The sequence below is a fragment of the Lissotriton vulgaris genome, unplaced genomic scaffold, assembly GCF_964263255.1.
Source record: "Lissotriton vulgaris unplaced genomic scaffold, aLisVul1.2 SCAFFOLD_1143, whole genome shotgun sequence".
NCBI lineage: Eukaryota > Metazoa > Chordata > Amphibia > Caudata > Salamandridae > Lissotriton > Lissotriton vulgaris.
Genome location: NW_028252109.1, coordinates 134,549 through 151,841, shown reverse-complemented (window position 1 = coordinate 151,841; position 17,293 = coordinate 134,549). Strand labels below are relative to the sequence as shown.

The 17,293-nt window shown below is 43.6% G+C and overlaps 1 protein-coding gene across 1 annotated transcript in view; it reads left to right on the top strand.

Moving 5' to 3' along the window:
- Positions 1 to 17,293, top strand: part of LOC147662661 (butyrophilin subfamily 3 member A2-like) — a 282,106-nt gene that overhangs the window by 196,084 nt on the left and 68,729 nt on the right. Inside the window, exon 3 of the mRNA XM_086951010.1 lies at positions 14,408 to 14,755. Within this exon, the coding sequence (XP_086807136.1) occupies positions 14,408 to 14,755 (348 nt within the window). The remainder of the gene's footprint in view (positions 1 to 14,407; positions 14,756 to 17,293) is intronic.

The window sequence follows — 17,293 nt, the reverse complement described above, 5'->3', positions numbered from 1 at the left end:
TACCTTATGGGTGGATGGTTCGTGCTTCAAGCTTCCGAATGGTGATACGACTGCGGCATATGCTGTTACCACTTTGCATACGATCGTTGAAGCTGCACGTATCCCACATAATTCAGCCCAAGCAGCGGAGTTGATTGTACTTACGAGAGCGTGTGTGTTATCAAGAGGAAAGAAAGTGACCATATACACTGACAGCCAGTATGCGTTTGGTGTGGCTCATAGTTTTGGACGTTTGTGGAAGGAACGTGGGTTCCTCACGTCTCATGGAACGAAGATACAGCATGGTCAATTGGTGAATGAGCTCCTGGAGTCACTTACCTTACCGTTGCAAGTTGCGATTGTAAAATGCAGTGCACACAAGAAGGTTACCGATGATGTTGGTCGCGGTAATGCGTTTGCGGACGAAGTTGCGAAAGACGTGGCAAGGGATGTGATGAGTCGAATGTATGTTGCGGGTCCGGCGAGATCGGTTCCGGATAGAGGAATGTTTGAAGATACGGTAGAGAGTGTAAAGTCGATTCAAGCTGAAGCTACAGAGAAAGAGTTGAGTGTGTGGAGAGAGAGTACGGGTATATTGGATTCGAATGGTTGTTGGGTTGAGTTGTCAGAGCATCAGCGATGGTTGTTACCCGATGCGTACTTGCTTACAGTAGTTACGATGGCGCATCGGATGGCTCATATCAGTGCGAAAGGGATCTGTAAGGTGTTGGCTCCAGTATGGCAAAATGCTGGAATTCCTAAGTGTGCAGAGAATGTGGTCAAGAATTGTATGGTTTGTCTGAAATACAATCCTGGTAAGGGAACTCCAACTCCAGCTGGCCATGTTGCGCCTCCGACGTATCCGTTCGAGGTTTTGCAGCTAGATTTTATCCACATGGAGAGGTGCAACAATTTGAAGTATGTACTCGTGGTTGTTTGTGCCTTTTCAAGATGGGTAGGAGCATATCCCCTGAAAGATAACACTGCCTTGTCCACAGCTAAAGCCCTTGTCAAAGAGTTTTTCCCTAGGTATGGCTTGCCGAGAATGGTCTGGAGTGATAATGGGAGTGAATTTGTGGGTCAAGCGATGAAGAGAGTGTGTGATGGCTTAGGAATCCGGCAGAAGTTCCACGCTGCCAATCACCCCCAATCAGCTGGTTTAGTTGAGTGCTATAATGGCACTCTTAAACTGAAACTGGCCAAGATACAAGCGAGCTCTGGTCTTAAATGGCCTGATGCATTGCCATTAGCACTTTCATCGACTAGGATGACTGTGCATTCTTGAGTGGGACTTAGTCCATATGACATTTTTGTTCGCCCGGCAAACATATGGGGAGTGCCGAGGCCGAGAAAGTTTAGCGAGATTGAAAACCCTGTACTGCTTGACTATCTGTATGATTTGACGGCTAAATTGCGTGTTTTACACCAACAGGTTCATGATACTTTGCCTCAGGCTTCTGAAGATCCAGGACATGTCATCGATCCTGGATCATGGGTGCTAATAAAGAATTTCCAGCGAACAAAGAACGATCAGCCCCGTTGGATCGGCCCCTACTTAGTCCTGTTGTCGACACGATCTGCAGTACGAGTGCAAGGAAAAAAGAACTGGATCCACGGCGTACACTGTAAGAGGGTCCCTTTGCCTCTACCGTACGACCGGTGGGTCCAGGAGGGTATTGCAGATTCTGAAACTGTGCCTCGTTTTCTGCCTTTCAGCGATGCACGTTTAATGGGGACAAACTCTGAGCGTGAAAGTGACGACCTTCTGGAAGAAGCTGTGCTACCGTCAGTTCGATCGGACACTACTGAGCCTGACCTATTGTTTCGTGATGAGACATTACCAAAGAAAAGCTGTTATAATTTGAGGTCAAGAACTATGGACAAATAAATAAAAATTCCTTTTCTTTGCTATTTTTGAAAGTGCAGCTCTCTCATCTGAGAAACTATTTTGATTTTTGTTTTTCGAACCACCATCCGGGTTCAGCTGTAGGGTCGCGGCGTCAAGTCTTTGGAGTGCAAGCCGAAGACGCAAGGTCGACGGTTCTGGTTGGTCCTTGGGCGTTTCCTTTGGACTGACAGGCGCATTCCTTAGCACGGAACACCCTACCTCCGTGAGCAGCAAGGTTAGAGGATGGAGTTTTTCGAGATGGAGAGACCTGCTAAAGAGATGAATTTTAGAGCCAAAATGTGTACAATGATGACTAGAAAACGTTTTCTGATATTATGCCTTTTTATGTTATTTAGAGTAACGATGTTTTTAATAGGATATGTTTTATTCTCTTTTCAAGTGACGTTTGCACCCACTACACAGCCCATGCCTTCTTCTACTGTCTCTTCGCATTCTTATCACCCCCTGCCTGAACATGAGTCCGTTAGAAGATTAGAGTTTGTCAATAACTCCTTTGTTCAGCTTCTACACCAACACCAATTAGTAGTGAACACAACTAACTGTTGGGTGTGTGGTCTTATGCCTCATACTACTGATAAAGCGCCAGGATGCCCTCTGGGTGACAGACGCACTATATAAGTATGCCTACATACATACATACATACATACATACATGCCTACATACATAAAGGTATTCATTACCTGGTCCTGCCATTCAGCTACAATGGTTCTGTGTGGGCATACAGAACGATGTTCATTTATGCTTGTGAAGTCCACCCCCTGCGTTCTGTGAAGGACAATCCAAAGAATAGTGCTCTAGTTAAGGGTATAGTAGACCTGCTTAGAGGAGCTACTTCCTATGAGACTATCCCGAGAGATGAGACACTAGCGTATATTGAATGGAACGTGACTGGATATGGAGTTAGTCTGAGTGAGAAACAGCGAGCGAAAAGATCCTCTCCGATTTGGATCGTACCCCATCAGGGTCATCTTTGTCTGCTAGGTAAGGGCAAGAATCCGAGAGCTCAGTTAGGGAAGAGTATCTGCACTGAGACGCATGTTTTTGCGTCCCAGACTTCCCCATCGTTTCTAGCAGCTAAGGGTACCTATTTTGTCTGTTACGACAGAGCATACACATGGTTGCCCCCTGATTTCTCGGGCACATGTTTTGTCTCGTTCCTGTTGCCTCCCACCTATACAGCTGCGGCAGATTACCACAAGACAAGAGTTGTTAGAGGTGTCTTCAGTAAGGAAGATACTGCAGGACAAGAATTGGGAGATTTCTTGAAGGGCTTTCTGCCGTTTCGGGGACCTATGGTTAACAGCAGGAACATACGGCAATTGACGAGAGTGGTTGAGTCCACCGTAGTTGAAACTGCCGGTGCTCTTAGTAACTTGACTGCTGAGCTCCAGTCGGATCGCCTTATGACTCTCCAGAACAGGGTTGCGTTAGATGTCATACTTGCAGATCGAGGTGGGGTATGTAAAGTGATCCAATCAAGTTGCTGCGTTTTCATTCCAGACAATGCTCCGACAGTGTACCAGGCCATTTCCCAGTTACATAAGATCTCTGAATCTATACACGTAAATAAAGGAGATTGGTCGTTGATGGAATGGTTCTGGGAACTGCTATCCACGTGGGGATGGAAGATTCTGATGGTCATTGGGATGATCTTAGCCATTCTTTTCCTGTTCTGTCTTTGTGTGCAATGTGCTCCTGCTATATGAGGCCTTTGTGCTACATCGTGTGCAAGGAGACCTGTGCCGAGAGACGTGCTAAGTAATAGGATGATGCTACAGCAACATCTCAATGATTTTATGAGTATAGACCTAGATTCAGACTGACATGGGTTTAGGTTATTTCCTATGTAAGGGCAAATGGAGGGTCTGAGGTTCCGTGAATTCTGGACCCGTTTCATAAATATCATCGTATCATTACGATTTTGATATCAGCAGACCGAGAATGGCGAGTATAGTATGTACGAGAGTTTTCGTCATGTTCGAGTGATAGATTCACTATAAAATATGGGATTCCGTTCTGAACCCTCGGGTTCCATTTTGTGTACGGCAAGCCATTTTGTGGTTGCCCTCACATAGGCCGATGACTAAGACCGAACGAGTCTTGGGACACGTACACCAAGGCCGAACGAGTCTTGGGACACCTACACCTTTAGCTGACTTCTGTGTGACCTGGGCAAGCTGACTCCGTTGCCCGAAGCCAAACCTGTTAGGCCAGTTCCTTTCCCAGCAGCTGGTCGAGATTGAGGATCAAGGCACAAAACACCATAAACCCTTTATTGCACACAACTATGTCTTATCTTACTCACACCTGTCTCTGCTCCTTTCTTTATGGCCTGTTTTACGATGAGGAGGTGCCCGTTTTTATTAGGGTTATTATTAGGGGTCCGTCCGATTTATCTGATGAAGAGTGTTGGGCCTTGCCGGGTAATTGATGGTGGGCAGGACAATGAAATGTGGGTTCGTCATGCAATGCTTATGTCGTGTACACATGGGATTGGTTCACTGTAAATAAGGAATGTTTGCCTGAAGCACAATATTTTGTATAAAAAGGGTTGACTGGCTTTGTAAGATTGAGCAGTCTCCTACGAATATACAGCCACTGTACTTCGTGGACCTCTGTTACTGGTTGCAGCCAATAAATTTGATCTTTGATGTCACCAAGAAGCTGCCACGTTTCTGTAATTCTGAGACCGGTGAATCCGGAGATTTCGGGTGTGTCCCCTGGCACCGCTGGGTTCTAAATAACCCGGTTCTCCATACCCCCTTACCCTGACTAGACGCAAGTCTCCCTATTTTGTCAAAGGTACCTACCTCTGTCAACTAGAGACCCCCAAATCTAACGCACATGATAAGAATATCATAATTCAATCATATGCAAGTGTACCAAGATGGTTATCACATGTCTCATATGATTAATAAAGAGGAACAATAAAAATAATAAATCTAAGCAGCAACAATATATTTATAATAATGCTTCTTCATTTTGTAGATAAACCTTGTATAATAATGTGTCACACAAATGTGGCATAAATCACTGAACCGAATTGGGAACATTTATATCCACTGTCTATAATCCATGGTTCTGTAAGACTACTGGATAATCACTAAATACATTGCCACTTGTGCTGTCACCCACCTACCAAGAACAATTTGATCACTCCCCAGTGCTACTTAGCCTTCAAACACCCGCCACACAGACAAATCACATGGTTGGCCGCTACCACGTGGTGCACTTATAGACGGAGTGTATATGGATGACATTAAAAAGGAACTTACTGAGTACTAGCTCAGTAGGAAGTGCGTGCACACTATGGAAAGCATTTAAAGTTGTTACCAGGGATGCCTAAATAGCTGGTGCTCGAACAGCCAAACAAAATAGGATATTAAAAATACTAAGGAGGTCATTAGGATGGCGGGCGGACTTTGCCCGCCATCCTCACGAGGAATGGGACCACCCGCCATAAGTGCGGGGGTCCAGTGGTGGGGATTAGGATGCGCCTGCCACAGTGGTGGGCACATCCCTCATGTTTAACATTGTGGCAGGAGGTGCTCTCTGCACCGCCCGCTACAATGCTAAACATGCATGTATGCATTTGCATACACGAAGCGGCAGGCACCGTGTGGTTCCAACTCCAATGAGTGCACCAATATGGAAAGCGTTGGATAGCGTAGAGGTAAAAATTACTATTCCCACTCCAGTGAGTGCAACAGTAGGGAAAGCGTTGGATAGCGGGAGGGTAAAAATTATTATTCCAACTCCAGTGAGTGCAACAGTAGGGAAAGCACTGGATAGCGGAGGGGTAAAAATGACTATTCCCACTCTAGAGAGTGCAACAGTAGGGAAAGTTTTGGATAGCGGAGGGGTAAAAAATACTACTCCCACTCCAGTGAGTACAACAGTTGTGAAAGCGCTGGAGAGAGGAGGGGTACAAATTACTATTCCACTCCAGTAGGGAAAGCGCTGGACCACAAAACAATAAAAAACTAAACCATCAACATTTTTATTAAATTTAATTTCCAACATTAGCATAATCATTATATAAATTAAAATATATTATTATTATTGACAAAGATAATAAAACATAATTAATTACACATTGTTTAACACTATAATATCCAAAACACACACCTCAAATTAATTACACAAGTACATTTAATAATTACTAATTAATTAATCAAAATTAATGTATTATTATTATTTATCAATAAAAAATTAATTACTTACCACCTTTCACACCATTTACAAATATAAACACCACAACACACACCTAATATAATTACACAATTGCATTTATTGATTACTAATTAATTCATGGTAATTAATTTAAAAATATTTAATTATAACAATTAAGATAATTAAATAATAATTGACTATTTGAAATTAATTAACAACACAGTAATAAACTATTAAACTATTTCTAATTAATCAATTAACACATTAATTATTCAATACATTTTATATAATTAAATTGCTTCCAAACCTATTCCCCTATACACCCACAACCCGCTACGGACCTAAAAACGCAATATTCTAACTTGCAAAAACAAAGTTAACTACTATAAATTATTATTTAAATATATATAATTAAATTATTTCCCACCATAATCCCCTATAAACCCACAACCTGCTACGGAACTAATAACGCAGAATTAAACTTAAGATAAATTAATAACTATTAAAATTCTAAAACATTTAATAAAATGACAAACAATTCTCATTAAAAACACTAAAATACATAACATTATTAATAATATTATTACTTATCTGTCATTCGATATTCTTGTCAACTATATTTTTATTGTCTATATTTCTTCCCCACTATATTTTTGCGGCGATATTTAGGTCCCACGATATTTCTCCGTCGATATTCCTGCTCTGCACCATGCTGAAGATGTACAGCAGATGCAGGTTTTCTGCTTCTTGTTTGAGCATGCCTCCCCCAGGAAACCACTGGCGTGAGATTACAGAGGACATTTTAATGATTGATTCAGCAGTAAAGCCGGACCCCAAAGTTAGCTAAGTCGGGTATGTTGAAGAGATGCTGGCAAATGTCAAAACATATACAGCACTTGGTCTTTTGATGGAAAAAAAAGAGAATTGGCTAATACTGCGGCAGGGCCTCCATACCAGCATGTGGTACCTGGTTGAAAGTGTTATTGTACTGCAGTGAGCAGCTATAAACATTTGACAAAATAATCACCAGGCATCAAGCCACAAGGAAAGCTAATGGCATCTTTGCGCTTATCTACTAAGCACAGGCACAATGATCAAATTCATCAGTATAAGGGCCCCCTAGCGTTCATTAGCTGTTATTAATTGTGGGGATGTTTGTACCCCTCTTCTCAACTACATGACATATGTAACATTGATGTTATAATATGACAAAGATTGAGCAAGGACTTTACTGTATATGCTCAATGTGCTTTCCTCTTTATGTTAAACCCAGTAAGTCAATACAATTCCAAATATCATGTTATCCTAATATACGAAGCATCACCATCCTGTCAAATAGAAGTAAGGTAAAGCCCATAAATCTATGATAAATACCAAATAATCACAGTGATAGGTATTTTTTTAATCGCTTCTGAGTTTTGAAGCTGACAGACCAGCACTGGATCTTGCGTATACATAGAAAACAAGAAGCACCTACCATCCTGGGACACTGGGACGCTCCTGGGTAGCCATTTGCTTTATAAATGTCTTTTCATTCATTCATCCTAGCATGTTACTCTTGTCTCTAGGAGCAACCTACTTAGTAAGTAGTCTGTGACCAACGGGCAGTTCAGGCAGCCGGAGACCCAGTTATGGCCGATACAGTCGGCTCAAAGGAAGTCACAAGCAATGTTCTTGTTGTGGGTCTGGCCCAGGTGTATGATGCTGCTGTCGCATGTGTGTCCGTGGAATGGAAGGGGGAAACCACATTGAGGGAGACGCCACGCGCCTGCCAGGAAAGCCACAAGACGAAATCACTGCGGATGAGGAGGAGCAGATCAAGCCGCAAGAACCGTGAGGATGAAGGGACAAAACACGATGACCAGATCAAGCAGCCCGAAGGGTGGTCGGATCCCGAGAGGCCGGAGAACCGACCTGGCTCGACTTAAAGAAAAGGCACTGAGGACCAGACTGCCGCGGCTCTAAATAAAAGCAATTGCCCCAAACTAGTACTGAGAGAGAGTTTATACACTTTCCTTATGTGTGCACTCAAGCCGGGTTACCTCGTGGGCCTGTGAAGGTCGCACGGGCGGTATCAGGATCTCTGGACAAAGAAGCGTGAAGGTTGCATGCGCCCCTAAGAACCCTCACAGCAGGAGAGCTTCCAGGTTTTTATGTTTTTTTTTTATTAGCCTTGTGTTCAAGCAGGGGAGCAACTAGACCTGAACACTCCCAGCCAGGGCTGGCCCAAGCACTGGTCGCACACGGTGCAACAGTTTTGTTTTGGCACCCTATACACCATTTCCTCCTGCTCCATTAATTCCCTCACTACCACTCACCAACAATGCACCTCATCTCTCTATAGCACTGTAGGAAAGTAGGATCAGCTTTCGTGGTCACCCCCACTTTTTTCTGGTGTCTTTATGTTTTTCTGACTACTCTGACTGGGGTCCTGCTAATCAGGACCCCAGTCTCTGTGCTTCCTCCCTAAATTGGACATGGTGAGTGAGTACTTAGGTACCCCCAGATCAGCTACCGATGTACCCTTGTAAGTCTCTAGTATATGGTACTAAGGTACCCAGGGCATACATACACCAGGGGTCCCCCATGGGCTGAAGCATGTATCATGCCACCCACGAGGGACCACTCAAATTGTGACTATGGGCCTGCCATTTCAGCCTGTGTAAGCTGGCGCTAGCACCACGTACGACAGATATAGGTTTATCTATATCTGAGGTCACTGCACTTCAAACCTATAAGTCACCCAAAAGGCAGGCCTCTCAATCCTGAAGACAGGATGCTTGGTTCTAAGTATGAGGGTGCCCCGACATGAGCAGGGCAGACCTGTAACCTTCGGAGTCCATTCTCCTGGGTTGTGAGTCCATTAGCCATTACGATACATAGAGTGGCCATGCGTCATGTCCATCTCTAAACTGGCTGTAATGAACCTCGTTGTATTTGGTATCAAACATTTGGAATCATACCCCAACACCTTTTTACGGTATTGGGGTATGATTCCATGCACTGTAAATCTCCTCCCGGAGGCCCTCAGTGCCTGGTGCCAATCTTCTAGACCAGGACTGCAAGCTATGACTGCTGATGACCGGAGACACGATTCTGCCACCCAGGTTTGGGCAGGGGAAGGCTGGACAATAGGTTTCCTGACACAAGGAGGTGTAACCACCTTCCAGACAGGATTTAGTGTATTGGGACAGGGTGGGGGCACTTACCAGCATCACTGAGACTGCTTGAAGTGCACATTTGGTGCCCTGCTTGCATACTCCAGTTTAAACCAGGTCAGAGAGCCATTGCCTCCTGCTCTGGCGTGAAACTGGAGAAAGGACATGGAAGTATCCCCCCCACTGTCCAGCCTCACTTCTGGGAGGGACCCCTGAATCGTCTCAATACTCTCCTTAGTGTACTTAAGTGCTTACCTGTGGGTGGGTCCCTAGATTCGTCATGGGACAAGATTCAGATCCAATTCCATTTCATCTTTGACTTTCTGGGCACTCTGGACTTCGCGATGGGGACCGAGACCGCAACTGGGAAGACTCCTGCTGCTTCTGGTCTCGTTGTTCTGCAAATCTTCTGCAGCGTCTGTGCTTGTGCTCCATACAGGTTCTTCACAGGGCCTGTGGACATCCAAGAGACGCAAAGGAATCTTTCCTTGGAGTGAAGGAGTCACCCCTCTGCATCTGCAGACACCCCAAGGCAGCTGACTGGTTTGCTGATCCTGGGCTCCCACTGATTCCGAAAGGCTCAAGACCACGGGTGTTAGTTCTGCAACTCCCTCGAGGCCTGACCTGTCTTAACAGCAAGTTTGAAGTCCGTATCCCTTGTTGGAACCGATGGAGCAGTACCCCGGTGCACCGTGTCGACTTGCTGTTGGCAAGGCTTGTTGACTCTCTCCTCCAGAGATCTTTGGCTCCAAGAAGCTTCAGCCTCAAGCATCTTCTGCAGCCAAGATCTTCGTCCTCACCACACCCTCTGAACCGTGGCCTTCATCCCTGGCAATCTGTTCGAGGTCCACTTGCGACTAATATGCCTCTGGCCTGTGGGTCCTCTTGAGGGTCTTCTTTGGCTCCAGTTGGCTCCCCTGCTTTCTCTGGGCCTGCTTTGACTTACCTGATCATGGTGAGTCACATGGACCTTGCTGGTCCTGACATTGCACCTTTTTCAAAAACTGTCTGTTGCTGTTGCCAGGGCTTGTTGGTGCCCCTGGCGGACACTGACCTCCTGGCTCTCGACACCCGATGTGGGATAGCTCCTACCCAGCTCCCGGTCATCCTGAATGTCGCCTGGTCTGCACAGCTGCAACTTTGAGGGCACGGTTAACTCTCCTGCCTCTATCAACATTGGTGGGCATTCCTCTTCCGTGCCTCCTGGTCACTCCTGAGTGGCATAGACTCTGTCCCTTCTGCTTGCAGGTTCTTCTCATCTTGAATCTACCTTTGGGTTCCACTGGACTTTTTCACCTTCTTTGCCTTCAGCATCTTTACTAAAGTCCTCCATTGTGGTCTAAGGAGGTTTCCGACGTCACCTCACACAAATGCACCGGCTTCCAGGGTGTAGGTATCCAGGTCCTGGGGTATCCACACGTGGGGTGACACTCCAACCTTCCATCTTCCACTGGGTTTCTTCAGAGTCCACTGTGAAGGGTCCTTCTTCTTTAAAACTGCAACCGCGACTTAGGTGTGGTTTGCATTCCACTATTTTAGTATATGGTTTGGTCTCCCCATGGAGACCAATGTGTATTTGTGCTACTTACCTGTTCTATTACTGAATTATTTTATGTATTGGGGTTATATCTCCGGGTAGGAGATATTGCAATGTGTTAGTGAGTGATTATGATAAATACCTATTTTTGTAAGTACACTATGTGTTTCTTTTTCAATTAACTCACACCATAAGATTATGTACTGGTAAAACAAGCTGCTTTACATTCCTTCTGGAATAAGCCTGAAGGCTGCTCTCTACAGCGAACACAGAGCGCTTTCTATGATTGTCTAAGACCACTAACATCACCAAAAGGGTTGTCTGGCTTAGTGCAGGGTGCTACACTTACATAAGTGAGCACCATATAATAAGCCAGCCTCCTACAAGCACCTTTCTGACCAACATTTCATTTTTTTTTATAGTGCCACTCGTTGTTTACTCACATTCAGTTCTGTGATCTGCATGGTACACGTTCTTTGTAGCAGGCACATTACCCCTCTGCGCTGTGTGGGTTACAGAGGTGCCCATGTGAGTGGACGGTGAGCAATGCAACAGGGTGAGAGGAGGGTAAGAGGAGTGAGTGAGGAGACCATATGAATTTGCGTGCAGATGTGAGGGCAGAGTGGGACGAGTGAAGGCGTGGTTAGTAATGGGCTTGTTTGAGTGAGATTCCAGATTGAGCAGTGAGGGGACAGATGAGTAAAGTGTCAAATCAGTGCAGGGTGAGTAGTATATTTGCATGACTGCAGTGTGAGGTACAGGGTGAACAGCGCAAGTGCAGAGTGATCACTGTGAGTGCAGGGTGAGCAGGTGAATGGTGTGAGTGCATGGTGTTCAGTGTGAGTGCAGTGTGATCACTGTGAGTGCCGGGTGAGCATGAAAGTGAAGGGTGAGAATGAGGAGTGAGTTATCAGAAGGCAGGGTGCATACCCAAACATTTGAAGTAACTCAGAATGTTATTGACAGCGGTGTAGGGTTTCAAATATAAGTTAAACTATTGCTGTTATGGCATTATTCAGGGATCAAGGGTGGAGGAAATAAGTAATGTGCTGATCCTGCAACAAACTTCCAGTCTTATGATTAGGGTTGCTAGCTCATTATTTTGATGTCCCAGACGGTACAAAAATAAGCAGTCACTTAAAAGCCATATTTTCAGCACTTATCTGTGCATACTTCGACCAGCAAATATACATCGAAAGCCCTTTTAATTGTTTTCTAGAGTGGCCTCAATGATCCATGACTGATAATTAAAGGGAACAAAGACAGAAAAGTCACATTACAAAATGAACACATACTTCTTTTTATTTATAACTCTATTTAGGGGCCGATTCTGATGTCGGACGGACTCAGGTCCGTACGACATTGGTCAGAAGCAGTAACACACTGACCTGCTGTCGTGGGTTACAGCCCTGCTAATACGATGCAACCGAACAGGGTTCGGTCACACTCGTATACTTCACAATGCAGGCATGCATTCCAAGCGGAATGCTTGCCTGCATTGAGAAAACCAGAGGTGCAGTTCATCCCTGCACCCTGTGCCGGTACCCCAAGGTGCCTGCCACCGGGTGCAGGGATCCACAGCCTGCCATTCGGCAGCCTTGCACCCATGGGGGCCCTGCTGGGGGCCCCCAAGACAGTTTCTGACTGTCTTTTCGTGCCGGATAGACCGGCATGAAAAGGCAGTGATTAACTGCTATTGTACTCCCTCGGTCGTAAAGAGGCGACTGGGGGAGTACTGAAGGAATTCCGGATGGCATACGGGCTCTCTGAGCCTGTCGTAGTCCAGCCTGTCGTCGTCCATCCAGAAATCCGAGTTGGATTCCATTCCGACCGAGCCCATCGGAATGGCTCGGTCGGAATGGAATCCAGCCGGCACAGACCGATTCGGTCAGAATCGGCCCTTTAGTGTGAAGACGAGGTCTTTGCAGGCACTTTAAGCAACACATGGCTGGCATTTTTCTTCTGGCAGCCCTACTTTATATTCCTTTTAATGAAATGCATTCTCACTCTCCGGCAGTAAATGTAAAATGCAAATGTAAGGAATAGGCAGAGTGGTGGCCCAGTGGGTGCTCGAACCAGAATAAAAAAACTAAGCCTCTGTAACCAGTTTACAAAGGAATGTAAACATGCAAATGGTTTTTAAAGACCTGTGAAAAACTCTGGTGTGCTGGAGATAAGACCCCAGACACTGCCCAGCCGAGCACACAGCAGCTCGAGCTGCAGAAGCCCGGGCTGAGACACACGACGCCAGGGCTGAAGCCCTTTCAGCCCAATGGGCGTTACACGCCTGTGTTCAGGTGCTCTTTACCTCATGGGTGTCGGTGACTGGATAATCAGTATAATAAGATTGCCTTATTCCTCAAGGCCCTGTATCTTTTGTTTCCCTGAGGGTCTTCCTGGGCCAAGAGAGCGTGTCCAGAAGACATACTGAAGCACCCATAGGCGAGCCCCACAACCTTCTGTTGCAAAAGGTTTCTTTGTTGTCCAAACCTCTTGAAGTTAAAACAATAAAGCATCCTACAACTCGCACTGACGTATAGTCATACCTGACAACTTGCTGCATAGTCCTTTATCTTTTATGATAAATGAAACAAACTCAGTTTGGAGTGTCCATGTTTCATTCTCCTCATTTGCATATTGGAAAGTTATTGAGCATTTTTCAAAGAGAGCAGTCTACCTACGTGGCAGAACCCGACCAGGGATTTTTCAAGGTTGCATCACTCATCATTTGTGGGATGTCAGGCCACAAATTGGCCTTTTCTAATTTGAGGACAGCCAGGAAGATGTGGAGATGAAGAGCTATCTCTCCAGACGGCCTGAGGATTTTAAGTAGAAGCAGCAACACACACCCACAAGACTGGCAATCGAATGAGCCGCTGACATCATCAACAAGTTCTGGGTGGTATATACTGTAAACTGCTACACGAATAGTGTTTGGAGGGATATTACATAGTCTGGTGAAATATAGCTCCCTTATTTGCTCCGCCATAGGAATGATACCCCTATTCAGTGTATGCTAAATAGCTCTATTATTTGCTTCACCATCATTTCCAGTTGGCAGATATGCCACCCCCCAAAATAGGTTAACTGGTCTGCCAATGGTCAATGCAAAAGGCTGCTATGGAATTAGGGGGGCTTTTCTTTAAATGCAGGATAAACATCTTGAACCCCATATGTTAGAAAGACCAGATATGTATTTAGGGTGTGCATTTCTGCATGCCTGATTTGAGGGTGGACTTAGGTGTAGGAAGATAGAGCAGCTTTGATGGGGAATATTTATTTCTCAGAACAAACGCTATGGATTTCCCCAGGCTGCTGAAGTGATAATTACATCACTCTGGTAGATGGAGAGCTTGCCTTTCAAACTCTTAACTCATGCCTATAGTATTGAAGAATGTGACCTATGTTCTTAGTGAGGGTTGTAGTCTATGTTTGACTTAGAGGGGTTCTATCAAAAATAACTTACCCTACCTTACCTCATGATACTAACAAATGCCCTTCAGCCTCTGTACCTCATATAGGACACCAGCAGGGATAATCTGCAACACACTTGAGTATTATGCTCCAATTTACACTTTGTATATTTCATGCTGCCTGTTTCTTCTCTTTTCATTCAATATATTTATTTATTTTCTTTTTTTCTTTCTCAGTGAGGTTTTCGGTCATTGGACTGGACCTGCCCCTGGTCATCCCTCCTGGAGAAGATGCAGTGTTACCATGCCACCTGTCACCCCAGATCAACGCAGAGGACATGACTATAAGGTGGTTTAAAGACAAATACCATAACCTTGTCCACCTGTATCAGGACAGAGAGGACCGGTATGAATATCAGATGGCAGAGTACAGAAGCAGGACAACCCTTATTAAAGATGGCATCAAAGCCGGAATCGTGTCCTTGATAATACAGAATGTTCGACAGTCCGACAGTGGCCTCTACACATGTTTCTATGATACAAGATCATTCTATGAAGAGGCAGTGGTGGAACTAACGGTGGCAGGTCAGTCACATGTACATTTCATCCTGAAAATATCGTTATGATCCCCCTGTTCAATCATATTCTGCATCTCAGAAACTTCTCAGAGAGGTGTAGATAAAAGGAAGAGAAATGGCCTGTCTTACAATATGCAGCAATATTCTTTTTTTTAAGTTTCAAAAGAAAGTTTATTAGAAGTGCAACAAAAAGAAGCATCAGATAACAAGTAATATAACATCAACAGGAGATATTACGAAACATACTATAAAAGACATATAGGCAAGTAATCATAAAAGACAAGAATATCTATGGCAAATGTAAAAAAGGGTAGGGAAAGGAAAACGGGAACAATAATTAAAAAATGAATAGGCACGTACTTAAAGCAAGGTTACATTTGAGCAAATCAAGATTGCATTTGAATAAATCAAGGAGGTTGAATAACTTCCTGAATAGATGGTACTGGAGCAAAGGAACTTTTAGCACTATTATCCAGAAACAACGTAACAGGAGCCCATAAAAGTAATTGTTTCTGTTTCAGAGACATGGGAAATACAAAAGTTGTGTCAAGTCTGTGATTATGGCAAACGGAGTACCACCAAGCTAAATACGACAGTTTAGAGGCATCTTTTCAATTTTCTGTGATCTGCTGAAAGGCAGTAGCAACTAACAAATCAATGATTTGTGTTTGTGATTTGGGTTTATTCCAGCTATTGGAAAGACTGCCCAGAAACATATTTGCAAATGTCAGGGAAACGTTAGGCCCAAAAATAGAATTAATCTGGGACCAGACTGCTTTCCAAAACTGCAAAACTTGTGGACATGAAAAAAGTAGATGTTGATGGTCTGCTTGAGAAAATGAACAAGACCAACAAGTATTGGGAGTGTCAGAATGTATTTTAGGCAAGGAAACTGGTGTTAATAGCAATCTATTATAAATAAAAAAAAGAGTGTGTGTGGTACTAGCTGCTCTAAAAGACTTTCAAATTTTTGTCCAAATTTTATCCTAAACAGATATGGGCCAGTTTTTGCCTAAATCAGTCTCCCAGGAAAGTTCAATCTTAGTTTTGGATCTTAATAAGAGCGGGGATATTAAACAAGTGTAAAGGGTGGAGGCCTTCGGCGATCTGCAGACGCTATTTGACCAGGCGTGATCTAGTGGCATAGGGGTAGGAGATAGGGAGTGAAAATATGAGTAAGGATCTAGCATAGCAGAACGTATGGTTAGAAATTTATGTAAGAATGATAATGGTAAGTGGAAAAGAGAACGTGCTTTTGAAAAAGTGAGAAAGGTGTCATTTTCAAATAATTGATGTACCCATAAAATTCCTTTATCCCTCCAGGTTTTCCAATAAATCGGTTTTCCTTTAATGCAAATACATTTGTTATGCCATATGGTGGAATTGAGAAATTTATTAAAATCGTGTGGCTCAATATGAAGAAGTTTATTCAAACTATTACATGAATATTTAATGATTGGCGTATGTATGTTTTGCGATTTTCTCGTAAAAGATAAATATTCTTGGAAAGAAAACGGGAAAAGGAATGAATTCTCTAAGTCAATCCAAAGAGGCAAATCAGGAGAAGGGACAGATAACCACTTGGATAAGTGTTTCAATAAAAAAGCCTTGTGGTATTACGGAAAATCAGGGAAGCTAACACATCCTTCAGATTTCGGTCGTGACAACTTTAGTAAGGACATTCTGGGTCTTTTATTCATCCATAGAAAAGAAGAAAGAATAGAATTGATTTTATGAAACCATTTAGTGGGAATAGGCAATGGTATATTAGAATGAGGATAGAGGATAATAGGCATCAACATCATTTTAATGGTGTCAAGACGACCCCACCATGAGAGCTATAGAGGGTGCCATTTGGTTGTAAGGAAGGTAAGCTTCTCAATACATTTATTAAAATTAAGAGGAATTGAAGATTTGATGGAAGAAGTAAACCATATGCCAAGATATTTTATGTGAAGAGGGCTCCAAGTGAAATTGGACAGGGAAAATCCTCTTTAAAAGTATATTTGGATAAGGGCAATATTTCACACTTGTCGTTATTTAATCTATAGCCCGAAACTGAAGAATATGATTTAACTTCATTCAAAAAAGCCTTTTCTATGGGGTTGGAAAAGGAATAAAAGAACGTCATCAGCATAGGCAGCTAATTTCATCTGTACAGACTTAGAGGAGTAACCTATGATGGATTGATTCTGTCTTATTTTGGACAAAAAAGGTTCATGGGCTGAATTAAAAAGGAAAGGCGATAAAGGACAGCCTTGTCTCACTCCTCTATGTAGAGTAAAGTAAGGAGATGTAAGACTGTTAGCAAAAATGGCAGCCATAGGATTTGAATACAACAAAGAGATCAAAGAATTTTTTTTCAGGCCAAAAACAAACCATTTAAATGTCTGAAAAATGAAAGGCCAATACACTCTATCAAAAGCCTTCTCCGCAACTAGGGCTATGGCAGCGAGGAATTCTGAAAGATTTGGCGATTTGGAAATAATGTAAAAAAACAAGCGGGTATTATCATTAATAGATTGACCTTTAAGAAAACCTGATT